Raw genomic sequence first — 19738 nt, 5'->3', positions numbered from 1 at the left:
TTTTTGGCATTTTTGGCCTTGCCTTCTCTAACTTCAGACATTCCACCTTGAAACAATTTATCTTTCTTTTCCCAGTGCAGCAAAATTGACAAAAGGCTTTATCCAAAGACTCTTTCCTTTAATCATTAGAACCATTCTCCCACTAATTCATATACATTTATTCATCTACATTCATATTTTGTATATATAGATGTATATGTAATCATATTATTTTCCAGCTTATTTCCCCCTTTTTCATAAACTTTCTTAGTTTTGTAGATTCTCCTTTCAAACCCAGGCCATGATTTTAAAATCTTCATGAGACCCATTCTGCTTCTGTGAGAGTCTAAATTAAAACATTCTTGAACATGAAACAACTGGAATTCACCCCAGCTTCTCACAGCTCTTACCACTGAGGAATAAAGAATAGAACCAACTAAACAGTCAGATTGTTTAATATATAAACCAGAACATTTATTTGTAGTATCAGGTTTTAATACCATTTGAATTCATTCCTTTAAAGTTTGTTTTTGCTTGTCAAGCCAAGTAAGTAGCGCCTCTTTCTATTTAACATGGAATCACAGAACCCCAGGATGGTTTGGGCTGGAAAGGACCTTAGAGACCATGGGCAGGGACACCTTGTTGCTCAACATTCTACATATTTTTTTCCACATTTCTGCCCAAATTATTTCATCAGCTGAAAGCTTCCCTTGGAAAAGAATTATCTGGAGGTATTTGTTCTGTTTGACTTGCCTGGGTGGTGCTTTCACTCCTGTCAGTGGGGCTTTGTATCAATGTCAACAGGAGCTCGAGGGTTCTCCTTCTGCCAGGAACAGGCAAGAGAATTTAAAAAATATGGGGGGAAATTTCAGTGTTATCTGGAGTAGCTTAATTAGAATTTTTAAAGATGCTACAAGTGCTTTCCTCAGAGCACCTCCTGCTCACTGCTCTGTGCTGTGGATCCAGGAACAGCCACAGAACAAACTTTGGTTTTCTCATCCATGGGGCTGATTTCATCCTCTTGTGCACAGTAATGCATCCCAAACAATCCCAGACATCAGAGAGGTTTTTTTTTAGGTTGTGTTTCTAAATTTTAGAGCTAATTTCAGCTGAGAAAGTTCCACTTGAGATGCTGTTTGGAGCGTTTATCCAGAGGGAATGTGCTTGGCAGCTGTGTGAAGGAGGTGAAGGAGCTGCTCCTCACAGCCAGAGTGTAAAGAGTCTGCTCTTCAGAGAACAATCACACTAAAAAAATTTACATTTTTCTTGCTCATAGAAAAATTAACATACATTTCTCCTTGGGTTTGGTAACCAAATAGGATTAACAGTAGTAATATATAATGGTATAGTGTAATATATTATAATCGTTTAATTAACAGTGGCACCAATTAAAATATTTCAGTTCTCCTCAAAATAAATATTCCTCATGAATCACAGTGATGCTGTATCTTCTAACTTTAATTATCCAGGGATATTTTTTACCAAGGAAAACTCAGGAGCCTCTACTAGAACAACTTAAGGAACTGTTCAAAGCCTATAAATTAATTAGGAATGAGATTACAATTGTCATGTGATCAGTGCCAGCTTGGATTTGGGTTTTCTTCATTTGCATCACCGTTCCTGTCCTCAGCTTTCCCAAGGACCAAACCAGGAGAGTTGAATCACCGAGGCTTTGAGCTCCACCCTCGTGTTCCAGCACAAATCCAAACCTGGAGTACAAACCCATGGAGCCTCCGGGGCACAAAGAGATCTCTTCCTTTTTCAAAATGAGCAGGAAATCAGAATGTCCTGTCCTAAACCCCCCGGTCCAGGGAGGAATCTTCGCTCTGGCAGCAACGTCCAGTTTAGGAAAAGCCTGAGATTTGGTGGAACCTCAAATCCTAATCCTGTTTCAGCAGCACAATTAAAACCCTCGTTAAGCTCTTATCTTCACCCAAACGTCCCACATTTGCATACAGCTCATGTTGATGCCTTAGGGCTGGATCCAAACAATTCTCCTCCTTAAATTATCCCCGAGTTCTCTGACACCTCTGACCCCTGCTCTCCTCCTCCTTCCCCCACAGAGAATCCTTCTCACCAAGGGTGGAGATAACCACCCTCATCCCCTCTGAGTTCTTCAGCATCTCACATTTTTCATGAAAAAAAAAAAGGATAAAATTGTCTACTTGCAGTGAGATTTTTTGTCAAATATTCAATACAATTCAAAGTTTTCTGGAAAGGGTATTTGGGATGTTGTCCTCTCCACATGCATCTCCTCCTAGCTGGGATTAGAGTCTGCTTGCCAGCAAGAAAAATGAAAAGTTGTAAAAAGTTAAATTAACATAAAACTACAAAGACTGCTTAAAAAACCAACCCAGTGTTAATAAAATAAAAGATTTTCTAAAAATCTCACTTGGCTGGGGTTTAAGTGAACAGGATCCTTTTAGTCCTTTCCTTCCAAAAACCTGATTTTTCTTGCAAACTAGCAGTCCCCAAAAATTGATATATTGATTTTTAAACCAAATTAATGAAATGTAAATATTAATTATTTAATTTTAATGCCAGAAATTGAAACGTGAGCCTCAATCCAGACACTCTCAGGTTTACTCAGTCAACATTTGAACGGTAAAAAAAATCAAAGCAACCCTCTCAGAGAGTTTTATTATCTAGACAATCAAAAAACTCCAGAATGCTCCAAGATCCACAAATATAGTTCAGTCACTTCCACAAATAGGAGTCAGTTTATAAGAATTTGTCATCGTTACTGGACTAAAGGACTTGGGTTATGAAACTGTCTTACAAAACATCAGGAAATTCAACGACCACATTTGGAAGATTTACAAGGGCTTTGCACCAAGAGGTTAAATGCACTACAAACACCAGTGCAGCATGTATTCCTTCAGTGAAATACAGTGCATTTCTGTGCAAAAATACATTAAAATGTGTATTCCTAAACAAAGTCAAGTACAACGAGCTAAGTTTTAAGATATGTCATCTTCACGGCCTTTAAAAACCTTTGAGAAAGAGATTCTATTAGAAATAACTCCGCTAAAAACATGATTTTTGATTCTTCATCAAGCACCACAGGAAGGTTTTTTTTTAAACAGCCAACATCATTTTCTCAAAGCTTGTAGAGGCTGGATCTACAAATGGAAGATTTCAAGAAAAAACATCCAGAAAACAAAGTGGAAAGCACAAGCAAACGGATTTACATGAACACCCCGGTCACAAGCATGTGGATAAATAAACTCCATCCTCTTCTACATCCAAAGGCTGAAAAGACTCCACGGAAAACAAAACAAAGCAGCACAAAATGACAATTTAACAGGAAACACCGAGTTTGGTGGAAGTTTCCCTGTGGAAAAGCCTCCCCCCTGCCAGCTCCATTCTCTAGGCACAAACACACAAGGACAATCTCTAAGACCAAAGACAGCAGGGTGAAGGAAAAAGTCTCTGCAGCCATTCCTGCAGCTTCCAAAGGGATCGTTTTCCCTGCTCCAAGTGTCTCCACAGGCTCAGTCAGCAGAGCTCAGCCACAGCAGGAACTTCCCAACCTTGAAGCAGAAGCAGGCTCAGCTGATGCTCCAGGTCTAGTGGCTTCTACCAATATTTACAATGAGGTGGAATCTTCATGACCAGAGCTGGGGGAGCCTGGTCACTAAATATTAATTGGATCCCTATTTACATTCCTGCCCCACTTCCATCAGCGAATCTCCCCCCCAAAAAAATCAGATTTATCCGTGGCTCTCAAGGCAGAAAGTCTCTCCTTTATCACCTTTATCACCATGTGGTTTTGGGTGGACTCACCAAAAATCCAGCAGTCCAAAAGACAAGCCCTGGGAGGCTGGAAGGTGATTTTCCAAACATTCCAGCAAGATTGACAAACTCACATTTTGCTCAAGAGCACCAAGGAGCCAAAACCGCAGCAGGATTTTCAGAGGAGCTCAGCTCCAGAAGTGGCACCTCCATGAGCTGTCCCTTCAGTGTCCCTTAATTCAGATTGACTAAAACAGAGGCTCTAGAGCAGGGAATCCTGTAAAGGTCTTGCCCTGTGTTCCAGCTCCTACAAACTCAAATTTCCAGCTGATCACTGAAACTCACCCAAATTAAGGGACAGAAAATAAACCCAGCACATTAGGTGGTGACACTCATCAAGAACTTGGAGCAGAGCACTCCAAAAGAAGTCTCTTCACCTTCTGCTCTTTGCAGAAGCCACCAGTAAAGTGAATTCTTTAAAAAGAACTTTTTTTTCTTCTTTCCTCATCCTACCTGGTGTGGCAATGAACCCTTGGCTGCACTTGTGAGAGCAGGATCACCTCTCACAAATAAATCTGACATGACAGTGGGGCAGTTTCACTGCTGGGTGAAGCAGAGGGAGAAGCTGAATTGTTCCTTTTTCAACCTGTACAAGAAAAAGCACGAGGTATGCAGAAAAAACCCTGGTTAAATCAGAGGGCTCTTGGGTTTTTTAAGTTTGCCAAGTGGAAAATCTTTACACCAAAACCCTCAGGGAACAGCACCAAGTGGGAGGAACTGCTCACTCTTTGTCAGCCAAATCTGTCTGCAGAATTCTGCTCCAGCCAAAAAGACTCATCGAATTTGCCTTTTCGTGAAACACTTAGGAACAGCAGAGTGAAGAAGCATTAACAGTCTTATTTCACAGTATATTTCAGTTTTGTCCCTTTGTCAGGGAACAGGAGGTCACCCCTAAGCAAACAGGCTTTCTGGTGGTGCTGGCTTTTTCTTCTAAAGCTTCCCAGCCTGAGTTTTGATAGCTTTTAAAAACTTGCTGCTGGAAAGGTGACAAAATCTCACCTCTTTCTAAAGCTTTAGCTGCCCCAGCAAAGAAACAGGAGGTCCACAGTGGAGGTTTTTAAAGAAAATAAATATTGGATAAAATCACCAAACGTAAATCATGAGAGGATCCCCGAATTTGAAAAGAAATTATAGGAGAAGAAGAAGAAAAGGATTCCAAAAGGGCATTCAGAGCTTTTGTACAGCATAGCTCAGATATTTCACTGCTCCTCAGCTACAGCAGGTGTGGATCTGGTTATTCAATCTGCCACAGTCAGAATTCCCAAGGAACCTGCCTGACAGCTTTTAACTCCTGTGGTAAAAAGCTGAAAAGAATTTGGGATTTCTTAGTCCTGCCCATGAAAACACCATTATTTGTGCTTAATATTGAAGCCAAGACTACTGATATCTGAGGGACATTAAAGACACAGCTGAAGATCTACAGCCTGAGCTCTCAGGAGAGGAAGATGCAGTAAAAATTCAGAAAGAAAAGCTTGATCTCTAAATTCCTGCAATTAATTATGTGAAATAGATGTATTCTTCCTGTCTATCCTTTCAGCAGCAGCATATTATTGTTGGGTTTCTTTTGTTATCCTGGTTTTTCTGCCCTGGTTTCCAGGTCAAATCCAGTCTCAGCAAACATTTATGGTTCATAATTTAGATAACACTGTCCTAAGACAGAAGAATCACAGATTGGCTTGGAAAAGTCCCAAGGTAAGAGATGTAAACCACATTTCATGTCATCTTCAGAGAAAAGGTGGTGCCCCTTTCAGATCAGGGATTAAGGACCATGTCTCATTATTTAAAAAAAACCTGTCCCCAAAACAACCCAGAGGTGTTCCACCTGCAAACCCAAAACCAGCAGGCAGAGAAACTGCTCAAGTCCAACCTCTGTGAGCCCCAGACAGAAGATTCTTCACAGATTTCTGGTGCACAGCACTGAAAACTTAAAAAGTATGAAAAAATTCCAATTCTCCCCGCAATTTAATTAAAAAACCAGAACAATAAAAACCAGCACAGTGTCACTGATTGAGCAAATGTGCAGTTTTTGTCACAGACACTGCCAGGGAACCTCTCAGTGCTCCCCCTCTCCTCTCACTGCTACATCAAAGTCTCTCTGTCTGACAAACTCCTGTGGATTTCCTGCTTGTCATCGCCATCATCATCCTCAGCTGGGTCATTTTCCTCTCCAGACTCCACATAGATGGGCCAATCATTGTCAGCATCCCCTTTTTCCTGCCCTTCTGAGGCTGTTTCCACGAGGCTGAGGTTGATGGGCAGGGAGTCCTCGTGGGTGGTGGTGACACAGGTGCAGCTGTCACAGAGCCCGAAGCGCCGCAGCCCCTGGGACAGGCTGTTGGTGAAGGTGAACCTAACAGATTGGGAAAATAAAATGCCCCTGGGACAGGCTGTTGGTGAAGGTCCTCCTGCAGCCCTTGCAGATGATGGGCTTGTTGGAACGATGGACCTGCAGGGAAAACAGCAAACTTGGGGAAAAAAGGCAATTTGCTGCTTTGGAGAGATTGCCATAGCAGGGAAACAGCTTTGGAGAGATTGCCATAGCAGGGAAGGGCAGTGGAATCCCCATCGTGATTCTGCTACAAAAAATTTGGGCTACCCAAGTGTAGGAATCATGGACTGGTTTGGGTTGGAAGGGACTGAGAGCTTGTGCAGACCAGGGACACCTTCCACAATCCCAAGCTCTGTCCAACCTGGTCTGGGACACTTCCAGGAATGAGGAATCCACAACCTCACCACCCTCACAAGGCAGAATTCCTTCCCAAAATCAAACCTGACAGACTGGGAGAACAAAACACCCAAATCCTTATTTGGCCAGTTCAGGAGAATTATCAAACACTTGTGAGAGCAGAATCACCTGTCACAAATAAATCTGACGTGGCAGTGGGACTGTTCCACTGCTGGATGGAGCCTCTGCAGCCCTTGACCTGATGAGCACTAATTAATCATGATGCATATTTGTCATTTCACTGTACAGGACTAATTAGATGTGTTTATATCAAGGTAAATAAGCTCTGTTTGCTGTGGTAGCTGAAGAGGTTATCAGTACTCACTTCTAGTTTTGGTCTTAACAGCTAAAACATGAACATAGCTTTAATCTGTTAAATCTAGAAGGGTGTTTAGCATAATATGCACTTATGAACAGTAAGACAATAATTCTTTTGAACATGTAAACTCACAGGAATGTTTGAATATCTATAATCCTCATAAATATGCATTTAACTAATGTAATAAAAAAGTATACAAGAAAATTATTTTAAGCTAACTGCATGCCTCTGGCAGTTTATCAAGCAGCCCAGTGCTGTGTTGATGCCTTCAGGAGCTGGAACAGAGGCTGGATGGAGTTAAGTGGAATAAAGAGGAGATTTACTGAAATGCCTTCCAAGGCCACACCCTGGCAGGACCTCAGCCACACTCGTGGCTCTGCCTGGATGCTGCAGGGTGGCAGCAAAAGAGAGCTTGGTCATGAGATCTCACATTTTTATAAGTTCTGGTCCATTTGCACGTTGGAGTTAATTGTCTAATTACAGCTCCAGCCCATGAAGTCCCATCCTCCTCCAGCCCACGTTGTTTGTGCTCTTGGGCCTGAGATTTGGATCGTTTGTCCTTGGTTCCCAGCTAGAGCAGGAATTGTTTTGTCTCCTGCTCTGTGCAGAGGGCTCACCATCTGTGGTACTCACATGCCCTCTGAACAGAGAGAAGCCATGAGACAAGCAGAGAAAAAAATGATGAAAACAATTCTTATCTCATTTGCTGCTCCTGTGTTTTTGCACATGTGGAACATGCTGGAAGATTATTTACCTGAAAGAAATGTAGTAATTGGGTTCTGCTGAGGATTGTTTTGTTTCCTTGGCCAATCACCCAAAGCTGTGTCCTGACTGTTGGCAGACAGTCATGAGTATTTCAGTAGTTAGTAGTAAGTATGATTATAGTAGGGTATAGTATGATTATAGTAGGGTATAGTATGACTATAATATGGTATAGTATGGTATAGAATAGTATAGTACTGTATAGAATAGTATAATATAGAATAGAATAGTATAGTATAATATAGAATAGAATAGTAAAGAATAGTATTGAATAGTACAGTATAGAATAGTATAGTATAAAATAGTATAGAACAGAATAGTATATATAGAATATATAGTATAGAATAGTATAGAATAATATAGTATAGAATAGAATAGTATATATAGAATATATAGTATAGAATAATATAGTGTAGTATAGAATAGTATAGAATTGTATAGTCTAGTATAGACTAGTATAGTATATATGGAATAGTAGAGTATCTCTCTTTAGTACAGCTGCAATGTACCATAACACAGTTTCAGTAAAGCCAGTGTTCAGCATTCTGAAGCCTTGCAGTCAGATGCCAACCACTTCCCAGACCTGGGGTCACCTCACCAATCCCACAACCCGCCCACTAACACCAACCCACACCCACCCACTCAACCAGCACAGAACCTGAACCCCACAACCCCTCCAGCCGGAGGCAGCATCCTCGGGCTCTGCATGCCCCCGAGCGCGGGGGTGAGCCGAGTGCGAGCGGGCACTCACGCTCAGCGCGTGGCTGCGCAGGTGCTCCTGGCGGGTGAAGCGCTTGCCGCAGGTCTCGCAGGGGTACGGCCGCTCCCCGGTGTGCGAGCGGATGTGGCGCTTCAGGATCCCCTTCTGCTTGGCCGTGTAGGGGCAGAACGGGCACTTGTGCAGCTTGATGGGCACCACCAGCACGTCACCTTGGGGATAAAAACACACGGAGTGAGCGCGGGCACCTCGGGCTGAGGTGGGAGCTGCGCTCTTCCCTCTCCTCCGCTCACCTGCGGTTTCCTCGTGCCATTGCGGAGTTCACGCAGCTGCAGCGCCCTGGAAAAATCAGCCTGTCTGCTGTTCGAGGCAGCAAAACATTCATTTTATTTTAGGAAGACTAAAATTTTATTTTAGGAAGGCTGCTTTTAGTTAAGTATCAAAAATCTGCTTCTAGTGAAGTGGGGTCTCTGCTCCATCTCAGCCGCTTCCTTGTTTTAATAATTATTAAACCATTACCATTAAACAGCATCAGAAACTAAAACCTTTAACGAACTGCAGGCAGGAATAGCACATTTTGTCCATGTTCTTTCATATCTAGATATGAAAATACGACACTTAGCATTAAACAGCATCAGAAACTGAAACCTTTAACACAAACTGCAGGGTGGAATAGCACATTTTGTCCATGTTCTTTCATATTTAGATATGAAAATATGACTCTTTGTTTCTACTGCCTTCCTGCTGGAAATAAAGAGATGAAGGACTCCAAAATATTTCCTGACTATATTTTACTGTTCCAAAAACCAAACCACAAGTAATACACAATTTATGGAGTCAGGTGCAAGAACAGAATTAAATTCGAAGATCCCATTTGACAGAAATGTGGGCATTGCCAAGTTTTTCAGCACCAGCCCAGCTTCCCTTCCAGCAGAAAGGTGGAGATGTGGTGCCAAAGGATTAATTTTCCCTGTTCCAGGCCCTGATTCAGGGAAATGTTTTGTGTGTCAAGCAGGTGAGGCTGCAGAGCACCCTTTGTATTAAGGTTTATCCAACCCACTATCAAAAAAGGTGTGTCTGGTATTAATGATGTGAGTGAGAGTCAGCTCACCCTGTTTTGGAGCTTCCCAAGGGATTGCAAATCCCTGCTGGGCATTTAGAGCTTCATTTAAACCCAGTTCTTAGTCCTGCCTTGCTTCCAGTGCTCTACAGGTGCCAGTTTTCCCTCCTTCTGCTGTGAAGGATGATGGGAACAGAGGTGGAAACGTTGAAAAAAAGTGAAATTTATCTCATCTCTTAACCTGAGTGCACCATTCTTTTATCAGGAGTTTGTATTTCTCGTTTCTGGTGCCTTGTGAAGAAGCTGAGGCAGCAACAGCACTGAAAGCTGAGAAACTCCCACTCTCCTCACTGCTACCAATCCTGTTTTAGCACAGAAACAGAAGGAATGGAAGGTTTGGTTTCTTTTCCCTCACTCCTACTCGAACCCCATCTCCACTAACATTTCTGATACACTGTCAGGACTCCTGATGTTCCCTATCAAAACTCTGGAAGCATTTCCCTTTTAATGACTCATGAACAGCCTGGAGATGTTGAGAGAGGAAAAAGAGAAGTGAAATTTGTGTGTTGGATGTTCTTGCCTTGGCACACATCAAAAAGCACCAGCGTGAGTGGAGACAGCCCTGCCCTGAGAGCAAACCTGCAGCTGTGATTTTATCAGCGCCCTGCTTGAGAGGATTTGTCACTTTTATTGGCTTTAAAGTCACACAGGCAGCTTGAGCTGCAGATGACAGGAAAATAAATTTGCTGGCTGCACTCAGTGCCAGCCCTGTGGCATTTGTCACATCCTCAGCACCTGTGGCACTCGCAGTGTGTCAGAGCCACCTCCTGTCCTCACAAAGCTCTTTGGACAAGGCACTTATGAAAAACCAGATAAAATGCCCAAATCTTTATTGTCCACATCAGGAGAAATGCACATGGGCATGATTTTCTTCTTCTCCAGGTGCCTGAGAGTGCTGCCAGGAAATATTCCTGAGATATTCCAGCTGGTGCTGGGCTCGGGGCAGCTGGAAAGTGAAAAAAGCCTCATTTTTATGCCATACCAGAGTTGAAAGCTTTCAGTGCTCCTAGAGGACTTGCAGGAATCCCTCAGTGTTGGATAAAACTGATTCCTGCCCTCTGCAGTTGCAAACAGAGCAGCACTGGCAGGAGCTGGGATGGGATGAGCAGCAGGTCCTGCAGCAGATCCCTCCTGTGGCAGCTCAGCTCCTGTTGGATTGCTCTTTATGAACACCAGGAGGGAAAAGTTCTTTTTAAAAATATTCAATGAGATCCCAATGAGTTTGTTTATGAAAGAAGAATCACCCCAAGTGGAGCTGCAGAGCTGTCAGCAATACTCACCTGCCACGGGCTGCACCAAACAAACAAGTACAGCTGCTTTCCAAGTGCACAACAAGAGTTTATTTCACCGTGCCAAAAATTCACCAAAATATTCTTGGACAAGGGTAACAAACGAAACCCAACAAAGCTGTTCCCTCCTCCCCTGCACTCCTGAGTCCTCTCACCTGTGTCCTCACCATACCAGTCGCTGTGAATGTCCACCATGGAGCTCACTCCAGCATCCTCAGCCCTACCCTCAAATCCCCGGACAAAGTGATGCACCACATCCTCCTTCCTCGGGGCCGAGCTGTTTCGAAGCAGAGCCTCCAGGAAGTGCTTCATGTGCAAATTATTGCAGGCCAGCTCCAGGGGCTGCCCCTCTTCCATCGGCTCCAGCGCCGCGGGCGCGGGGAACGGCGCCAGCCGCTCGCCCTCCGCCTCGTCGGGCTCCAGCTCCACCTTGGGTTCCACCCTCCCGGAGCCATCGCTCACAGGCTCCCTGGCCACCAGCTCCAGAGGGTGGCAGCCGCTGCAGTCCCCGCAGGGAGGGTCCCGCCGGCATTCCGGAACCTTCTCCTGCAGGGAGGAGGAGGAGGCAGAGCCCTTGGAGCCCGCGGAGGGGCCCGAGCTGCCGCTGTCCGCCTGGTAGAACGCCGCCTCCCTCTCCATCTTCCTGCAGATGTCCAGGGAGGACCTGATGTAGCTCTTGCAGAAGTTGACCACGTCGGTCATCTGCAGGTAGCTGGCGGCCGACATCACCTCGATGACGTTCTCGCCGCACAGATCCAGCTTCCCCGAGTAGAGGAAATCCAGGATGACAGAGAAAGCCTCGGAGGTGACGATGTCCAGCGAGGCCGTGCTGTGGCGCCCGCTGTCCTGGATGTAGTGGATGAGCAGCGCTCGGAAGTAGCCGCTGTTGGCGAACAGGATGTTCTTGTGGGCTTTGAAGATCCTGCCCTCCACGATGATGCTGCAGTCGCAGAAGAAATCCCGCTTGCGCTGCTCGTTCAGCTCCCCCAGCAGCTTGGTGTAGTAGGACTGCACCTCCATGGCTGTGCGACAGGGACACGGCCAGTCAGCGCCGCGGGGACACCGGGGACACCGGGACGGGGCCCAGGGACAGGGAGAGACACCGGGACAGGGACACCAGGACAGGGACACCAGGATGGGGACCAGGGACAGGGACAGCGGGACAGGGGACACAGCAAGCGTCAGTGCCACGGGGACACCGGGACGGGGACCAGGGACAGCGGGGACACCGGGACAGGGACACGGGGACGGGGACACCGGGACGGGGACACCGGGACGGGGCCCAGGGACAGGGACAGCGGGACAGGGGACACAGCAAGCGTCAGTGCCACGGGGACACCGGGACAGGGGACACAGCAAGCGTCAGCGCCGCGGGGACACCGGGACGGGGGGACACCAGGACAGGGAGAGACACCGGGACGGGGACACCAGGACGGGGCCCAGGGACAGCGGGGACACCGGGACAGGGACAGGGACAGCGGGACAGGGGACACAGCAAGCGTCAGTGCCACGGGGACACCGGGACAGGGACCAGGGACAGGGAGAGATATTGGGACAGGGACACTGGGACAGGAACAGGGGACACAGCGGGCGTCAGCGCCACGGGGACACCGGGACAGGGAGAGACACCGGGAGAGGGAGAGATATCGGGACAGGGACACCAGGACAGGGACACCGGAACGGGGACCAGGGACAGGGACACTGGGATAGGGATACCGGGACAGGGGACACCGGGACAGGGGACACAGCGAGCGTCAGCACCGGGACAGGGGGACACCGGGACGGGGAGAGACACCGGCACTGCCACCCCCTCCCAGCGCTGCAGGGACACCGGGACAGGCGGAGACGCCGCCAAGGATCGTCCTGCCGGCCCCTGGGGTCCGTCCCGCCCGGTACCGGGGGTTCCACAGCCCTCCAAGGAGAGTCCTGCCCGGTACCGCGTCTCCGTCCGGCCCGGTACCAGGAGTCCCCCATCCCATCAAGGTCCGTCCTGCCCGGTACCAGCATCCCCTAGAACGCCACGGCACCGGGATACCCCACCGCGCCATAACCATCCTGCTCGGTACCGGGATCCCTCCCTGCTCCAAGGACCGTCCCGCCCGGTACCGGGAGCCCTCCCTGCTGTAAGCACCGCCCTGCCGGTACCGGGGTGCTCCGGAACGCGTCCCTGCCCGCCCCGGGGAGCGCTCGGTGCCGCCGCTCACCTCCGCCCGGCGCCGCTCCCGGTCCCGCCCGGCCGCCGTACCCGGGCCGCGCCCCCGGGGCGGGGCAGGAAGTGACGTCAGAGGGGCACGGCTCCGGGGCGGGGCCCGCGGGGTGAGGGGTCGGTAAATATTGGTGACGTCACACCGCCAAGATGGCGGAGGGGTGAGCGGGGCCCGGCCGGGGGGCGGCGGGGCCGGGAACGGGACAGGGACGGGACAGGGACCGCCGTGGGCAGGGGGGCCGCCAGAGGGGACCGGGCAGCGGGGCCGGGGCTGGGATCGGGTCTGGGGATGGAATCTGGGCTTGGAATTTGGGGTCGGGATCTGGGATCGGGATCTGAATTTGGGTTTGGAGTCTGGATCTGAGTTTGGAGTCGGGATCTGGGGTTTGGAGTCGGGATCTGGGGTTGGGGTCTGAGGCTGGGGTTGGGATCTGGATCTGGGCTCTGGGATCTGTGGATGGGGCTGGGATCAGAATTCTGGGATAAAAAAATAGGGTCTGGATCCGGTTGTGGGTTCGGGATCTGGGGTGTGGGTCTGGGAGCTTGGTCTGGGATCCCGGTTTGGGTTCGGGATCTGGGTCTGGGATCCCGGTTTGGGTTCGGGATCTGGGTCTGGGGTCCCGGTTTGGGTTCGGGATCTGGGTCTGGGGTCCCGGTGTGGGTTCGGGATCTGGGTCTGGGGTCCCGGTGTGGGGTCTGGGTCTGTGTTCGGGCTCTGTGTGGCCGCGTGCTGACGCCTGGGCTGTCCCGCGCAGGGAGGACGGCGGCTGGTGGCGGAGCTGGCTCCAGCAGAGCTACCAGGCTGTCAAGGAGAAGGTGCGAGCCGCCGGGAGCCGCCGGGAGCCGCCGGGAGCGGGAGGGACGGGCGGGGCCTGGGGGCGGCCCCGGAGCCCGGGCAGGTTCCTCCGCAGCCCGGGAGGGTCTCCCCAAAGTGGGATTGGGATGGGTTTGCTGGGGATCTGCTGGTTGAGTGAACACTGGGTCGTGCTGGGCTCTGTCATGGGGAAATCACCCTGAGCAGGGGGTTGTGCTTCCAGCATCGCTTTGTGGTGTGTAACTTCCTGCTGTGACAGCATTGCTTGTGTTAATTATACACAAAACTCAAAGCCAGGCTTTTCCCAGCATGTGTTTTTCCTAGTCTTGGCTTCAAAACCTCCTGGAATGTGTTTTGGGCATAGCAGATGCTGTTGTTGTTCAGGTTATTCTGGTCTTACGCATTGCCCAGATTGGGGTGAGGGCTCAGCTGGGCTAAACTCTCACACCTGAGTGTGCTGGGAGCAATCCCAGCTTCGTTGGGGAGCCAAAAGCCTGGAGAATCCATGTGCTGTCTGCTTGCAGTCCACAGAGGCTCTGGAGTTCATGAAGAGGGACCTGGCAGAGTTCACCCAGGTGGTGCAGCACGACACCGCCTGCACCATCGCCGCCACGGCCAGCGTGGTCAAGGACAGGCTGGCAGTGAGTAGGGGCTGGGACAGCTTCAGCACCATCCAGTGCCACCCCTGCCGTGGGCAGGGACACCTTCCACCATCCCAGGCTGCTCCAAGCCCTGTCCAACCCAGCCTGGGATAATTCCAGGGATGGGACAGCCACAGCTTCTCTGCGAGTTCCATCCTAGCGCCCTCACAGGGAAGAATTCCTTCCCAATATCCCATCTAACCCCACCTTCCTTCAGCTTAAAGGCGGTCCCCCTTGTCCTGTCACTCCCTCGTGGAGCACAGGAAGGTCCCTGTGGTTCCCTCTCCACTGTGCTGAGCAGGGGGGGCACTGCCAGTGTCACTCTAGGGTGACACGGGCTCTCCACACGAGCTGTGAGCCTCAGCCCTGCACAGCTGCTGCAGGGACAGCCCCACCCCAGACCAGAGAGCCCCAAACCTGGCTGTGTTTTCCCCACAAAGCCTCAGCTCAGTTCCCCCTGAGGCAGGTGCCTCCCACCTCACCCTTCCAGCCCAGCACTTTCCTGAAGGGACAGATCCTTCCTTAAGGATCCTGCCCAGAAATCCTGGGATGTTACTGACACTGTGCTGCCTCTTCCCTTGAAGAGGGCAGAAGGCTCAGGTGCCACTGAGAAGGTGAGGAAGGGCCTGTCTGACTTCCTGGGGGTCATCTCGGACACCTTCGCTCCCTCTCCGGACAAGACCATCGACTGTGACGTGATCACCCTGATGGCAACACCCTCAGGTACCACTGAGCCCTACGACAGTGCCAAGGTCAGTGTGCCACGCTGAGCCCTGTCCCCTGTCCCTGCTGCTGTCCCTCCCCTGACAGCTGTCCCTGTGTGTCTCCTCCAGGCTCGTCTCTACAGCCTCCAGTCCGACCCAGCCACCTACTGCAACGAGCCCGATGGTATGGGAGGGTGCAGGGGGTCCAGGGTGCTGTCCTGGGGGGGTCTGGGGGCAGCTGGAACTCCCTGAAGCCTTTGGCCAGCAGGGCTGGCTTGGCAGTGCTGGGGCCAGCTGTGAAGAGCACATCTGGCTCTTACCTCAAGCACCAGCTTATGCTGAATTTACTAGCACAATTTAAGTTGGTGCCACGCGGCCTTGAGCTGGCAGAGGAGTTCTGAGCCCTGTGCCTCGCTCCTCCTTTGCCCCAGCATCTCTGCAGTGAAACCTCCCCAAACTCGAGGGTTGTTATCCCTGTGCTTGTCCCAAACAGGCCCTGCTGAGCTGCTCGAGGCCTGGCTGGCTCAGTTCAGCCTGGAGGAGAAGAAAGGGGAGATTGCAGAGCTGCTGGCCACCAGCCCTTCCATCAGGGCACTCTACACCAAAATGGTGAGCCCTGCCTGCCTGGGCACTTCCTGACGTGGGGAATGCTGCAGGAGGGCCCCGAGCTGTTTGTCCCCTGCAGCTGGAATAGGAACGATGGAGAAACAGTTTGCAATGGGAAAATGCTTGTAATAAAATGGGAGCTGCAAGCTTTGGGAGGAGAGAGGGGCACAGCAGCAGCTGCAGCTCTGCCTCTGAGGGGCTCATCCCTTTCTCCCAGGTGCCTGTGGCTGTTTCCCACTTGGAATTCTGGCAGCGCTACTTCTACAAACTGCATTGCCTGGAGCAGGTGGGTCAGGCTGGGGGCTCCCTGGGGGGCTTTCCCTGGGAAAACAGGGATGTGGGCTGACCCTTGGAGTCAGTGATGCTGAGATGCCTGGGGGAAGAAAGGGACTGGGGATGTGAGCAGCTGCTGGTGTTGAATTCCTGCAGGATGAAGCCCGGAGGGAGGCTCTGAAGCAGCGAGCAGAGCAGAGCATGCACCAAGAGGAGCCAGGCTGGGAGGAGGATGAAGGTGGGACAGGTTTTGGGGCTTTGTGGTGAATTTGTCATGGGGTGGTGGCTCCTCCTCACTCCCCCAAATCACAGTGGGCAAAGGAGGGGCAGCTCTGATCTCTGCTCTGTGACCAGTGGTGGGGTCTGAGGGAATGCCTGGAGCTGTGTCAGGGTGGTTGAGGTTGGATGTCAGAAAATGTTCTCCCCCCTGAGGGTGCTGGGCACTGCCCAGGCTCCCCAGGGAGTGGGCACAGCCCCAAAGCTGGCAGAGCTCCAGGACAAGGCTCTCAGGGGTGCCCAGGGTGGGATTTTTGGGGTGCCTGTGCAGGGCCAGGGGTTGGACTGGATGATCCCTGTGGGTCCCTCCCAGCTCAGGACATTGTGTGACTCTGTGGAATCCAGCTCCCAGCCCAGCTGCTGCTGCACCTGCTGAAACATCTCTCACTTCTCTTCTGCCTCCCTACAGAGGAGTTCTTGGGCATGTCCCCCCTGCCTTGTGCAAACATCACATTTCCAGGAGCAGCACAGAAAGAACCCACCTCAGGGGGAAACCACCCTGCTGCTCCCGAGCTTCCCTCTGGGGAGAGCTGGGCTGTGCTGCCCCCAGAGCTGGTGCCAGTGGAGCAGAGCCCCTCAGAGAGCAGCGAGAGCGTGTCCCTTGTGACTCAGATTGCAAACCCTGCCCCTGTGCCTGCCACCCAGCCACAGACTGCAGCTCCACCCCCGGGCGCTGGCCACCTCTCCCAGAGGCTGGTGGAGGCCACCTTGGAAGAGCAGAGCTCCCTGCCAAAGCCCCCAGAAGCTGCTCAGCCTTCTGCACCTGCCCAGCAATCAGCAGCATCCTCAGAGCTGGCAGCTGGAACAGAGCTCAGAGAGCTGGAGAGCAAAGGCCAGGCCAGGACAGAGACTCTGAGAGAGGAAGGGCCCACAGACCTGAGAGTCTTCGAGCTCAACTCGGACAGTGGCAAATCCACCCCCTCCAACAACGGCAAGAAAGGTTTGTGTGGGGCTGGGAACCCTCTGGGAGGGGCAGCTCCTGGGGAAAGGCTCTGGGTTTGTGGTGGTGGGGGAGATTAAAGGGAAAGAAATCAAAGATCTGCTGGCTGAGCAGATCCCTGGATGCCAGGAAAGGCTCTGTGCTCTGTGGAGGGGATGTGGTGATTCCCTAGGAGTGTCCCTGCTGGGACAATGACAGTCCCCATATCTAAGTCCCTCCTGTCATTCCTTATCTCCTGCATTTTCTGGAACCTGACACATCCCAGTTCTCCCAGGCCAGAGGAAAAAATCTTCCAGCATCCACCTCTCCCCCTGCTTCTGCACCAGCCCTGGCTGTGAGGGAAGCAAGCTCAGCCCATCCCCTCTCTGTTCCTGGCAGTGTGGAGGCTTTCCCTCCTCAGCAGCTCTGAGCCCTGGCAATTCCAGGGCTTTGGGGCCAGCTCTGGTGGCTCAGTGGGGACATTTGTGCTTCCAGGCTCCAGCACGGATATCAGCGAGGACTGGGAAAAGGACTTTGATCTGGACATGACGGAAGAGGAGGTGCAGCTGGCACTCTCCAAGGTGGAAATGTCTGGGGAGGTGAGTCAGGGCAGGCAAAACTGCCCCCCAAAAGCATCACCGACCCCTCAGGGTGGTGCTGAGGGGCTGCTGGGATGAGTGTGCAGGTTTCCCCAGGGGAGCAGAGCAGGCAAATCCCTGTTGGGAAGGTGTGGGAGTGTGAGGATACATCAGGTGCCCTGGGCAGGAGGAGCTGTTGAGTTACAGAAACAGTTGAAACCAGCTCAGAAAAAGTTCAGAAACGGATTTCCTCTTGTTTGCAGCTGGAAGATGAAGAGTGGGAAGACTGGGAATAAAGCAGCTGCTTCCAGTGTGTGTCACAGGCTCATTTCCACCACCGAATGTGAATTCAATCTCGGACCGGCTGTTCCTTTGTGTGTGACTGTGCTGGGGGTTGCACTTCCAGGCTGGAGGAGCTCCATTCCTCCTAAAACCTGGGGGCAGCTCAAGTGACCCCTTCAGATCCAGGAGGAGGAAGCAGGAGGTCGCTGGCACACAGGAGCCTGACTTCTCCATAGGTCCTAGAGACTGGCCAAGCCAAAACTGACCCTGACGTGTTGGGAGGAGGCAGGGTGAGGGGTCCCTGGGGCCAGCTGGGCACTGAGAGCCCTGCCAGGTGTGCTGGGTGCTGCCAGGCTGCCAGCTGGCTCCTTCCTTGCTTGTGTGTGCACGTGTAACCTACAGCTGAGAGGCTCCTGGACGTGGCTGTGCCTGCTCCGCTCGCTGCTCCGCAGCTCCCACCCGGGGAGGGCCTGAGGGCTGGAGGTGCTGCACAAAAAGGCACTTGGCTCGTGGCTTTGACCCTGGAAGGAGCCAAACCCCCTGCCAAACCCTGAGCTTCTGCCTGGCTTTTTGTCTTGGAAGCTTTTTCTCATGGAAACTCCCGTTTCCAGCAGTTCCTCGAAGAGCCAAGGCCTGCTGCTCCCCCCCCTTTGCAGCTGCACCACCTTCCTGCACTGGGTTTTGTGTCTTTCTAGTTAAATTCTCCAAGCAAAATCCTCGTGGCTTGCTCTTACTCCAGCCCTGCTGGGCTGGCAGTGATTTGGGAACAGAACCTCTGTGTTGGTGGCCAGTTCAGCCCTTGCAAAGGCCCAGCCTGACCCACTGACCACTTCAAGCTCAGCTTGGCCAGCCTGGGGACAGAGGGGCTCCCAAATGTGGGGGGTCCCTGCTGGCTGAGGCTGTGTGTCCCCATCTGAGCCCTGTCCCACCCGTGCCAGGCCCTGCAGCCACCACGAGCTTTGCTGTGCTCACTTGGGTTCCTTCACTTCAGCCCCTCTGACTGCTTGCTTCACTTCCTTCAGCCCCACGGCCTCTTTTTGGGGCATTTTCCTTGTCACAACATGAGATGTTGCTCATGCACAGTTATCCCAAGGGGACAGTGCCCTCACTGCTCTCTTTGGGGTGCTGGGGTGACACTTTCTGCCTTTGTCCTGCCCCTTCCAGGGCCGAGGGTTTCCTGCTGGGTTTGGACAGCACTAAACGAGGTGCACTTGGAAGAGTTGGGGTTTTGGGGTTGGGTTTTCCTTCTTTAGGGTGACTCCTGGTGGGAACATCCCTGTCCAGCAGAGCCTCAGCTTGTCCTGGCAGGGATTGTGGTGGGCAGGGGACACAGGGGACACCAGTGGGGACCTGGGGCTGGTGTGAGCCCACAGAGAGGCTCGAGGGTGCAGCATCTGTGTCACTTTCTTTTCTCCTTTAGTGGAATGAACCGTTGGGTTGGTTGTGCAATATTCTCTGTTCTTGAACTATTCCGCATCTCCCTGAGCCTTTTCTAGCTGGGGTGACAAACCAGGAACAATTCTAACAGCTGGTAGTTTTGTAACAATGACTTTCTCCAAACCTTTTACAGACTTGCAGTTAACAGCGATTAAAGGAGTTCTCAGAGTCTCTGCTGTGTTCTCATTTCCTCCAGGGTGGGGATGACACAAGGGAGGGGACACGAGTGACAGGACAGAGGGGACACGAGGGAGGGGACACGAGTGACAGGACAGGGGACACGAGTGACAGGACA

General features: G+C 51.2%; 2 protein-coding genes across 3 annotated transcripts; one reads left to right on the top strand and one right to left on the bottom strand.

Moving 5' to 3' along the window:
- Positions 1 to 2546: 2546 nt before the first annotated feature.
- Positions 2547 to 12973, bottom strand: ZBTB8B (zinc finger and BTB domain containing 8B). Of its 2 annotated transcripts, none has more exons than XM_041460803.1 (5): positions 12912 to 12973; positions 10863 to 11729; positions 8332 to 8510; positions 6152 to 6220; positions 2547 to 6096 (listed from the first exon to the last, which is right to left on the bottom strand). In XM_041460803.1, the coding sequence occupies exons 2-5, from the start codon at positions 11725 to 11727 to the stop codon at positions 5854 to 5856; spliced, it is 1356 nt and encodes a 451-aa protein (XP_041316737.1). In that variant the 5' UTR covers positions 11728 to 11729; positions 12912 to 12973; the 3' UTR covers positions 2547 to 5853. The 2 variants fall into 2 exon arrangements, with proteins under 2 accessions (XP_041316737.1, XP_041316738.1); XM_041460804.1 differs by having other exon boundaries at positions 12853 to 12939.
- A 28-nt stretch (positions 12974 to 13001) lies between these two features.
- On the top strand, positions 13002 to 19614 carry BSDC1 (BSD domain containing 1). The gene is made up of 11 exons (XM_041460805.1): positions 13002 to 13074; positions 13669 to 13729; positions 14252 to 14368; positions 14953 to 15120; positions 15202 to 15256; positions 15566 to 15681; positions 15896 to 15964; positions 16108 to 16189; positions 16637 to 17167; positions 17642 to 17745; positions 17988 to 19614. The coding sequence occupies exons 1-11, from the start codon at positions 13064 to 13066 to the stop codon at positions 18018 to 18020; spliced, it is 1347 nt and encodes a 448-aa protein (XP_041316739.1). The 5' UTR covers positions 13002 to 13063; the 3' UTR covers positions 18021 to 19614.
- The last annotated feature ends 124 nt before the right edge of the window (positions 19615 to 19738 follow it).

This window comes from Pyrgilauda ruficollis, unplaced genomic scaffold (genome assembly GCF_017590135.1).
Source record: "Pyrgilauda ruficollis isolate IOZ18807 unplaced genomic scaffold, ASM1759013v1 scaffold149, whole genome shotgun sequence".
Taxonomy (NCBI): domain Eukaryota; kingdom Metazoa; phylum Chordata; class Aves; order Passeriformes; family Passeridae; genus Pyrgilauda; species Pyrgilauda ruficollis.
The sequence above is the reverse complement of the archived record's forward strand: the minus strand, read 5'-3'. Positions and strand labels throughout refer to the sequence as shown.

Bases quoted from the DNA above. Each gene is read 5' to 3' on its own strand.
- ZBTB8B (XM_041460803.1), bottom strand. From the start codon at position 11,727: ATGGAGGTGCAGTCCTACTACACCAAGCTGCTGGGGGAGCTGAACGAG. The intron at 8,511-10,862 runs GTGAGAGGACTC...TTTATCCCCAAG, and splicing joins CTGGTATGGTGAGGACACAG to GTGACGTGCTGGTGGTGCCC. The intron at 6,097-6,151 runs GGGCATTTTATT...AGCCTGTCCCAG, and splicing joins TCACCAACAGCCTGTCCCAG to GGGCTGCGGCGCTTCGGGCT.
- BSDC1 (XM_041460805.1), top strand. The intron at 15,682-15,895 runs GTGAGCCCTGCC...CCTTTCTCCCAG, and splicing joins GGGCACTCTACACCAAAATG to GTGCCTGTGGCTGTTTCCCA. The intron at 17,746-17,987 runs GTGAGTCAGGGC...TCTTGTTTGCAG, and splicing joins AGGTGGAAATGTCTGGGGAG to CTGGAAGATGAAGAGTGGGA.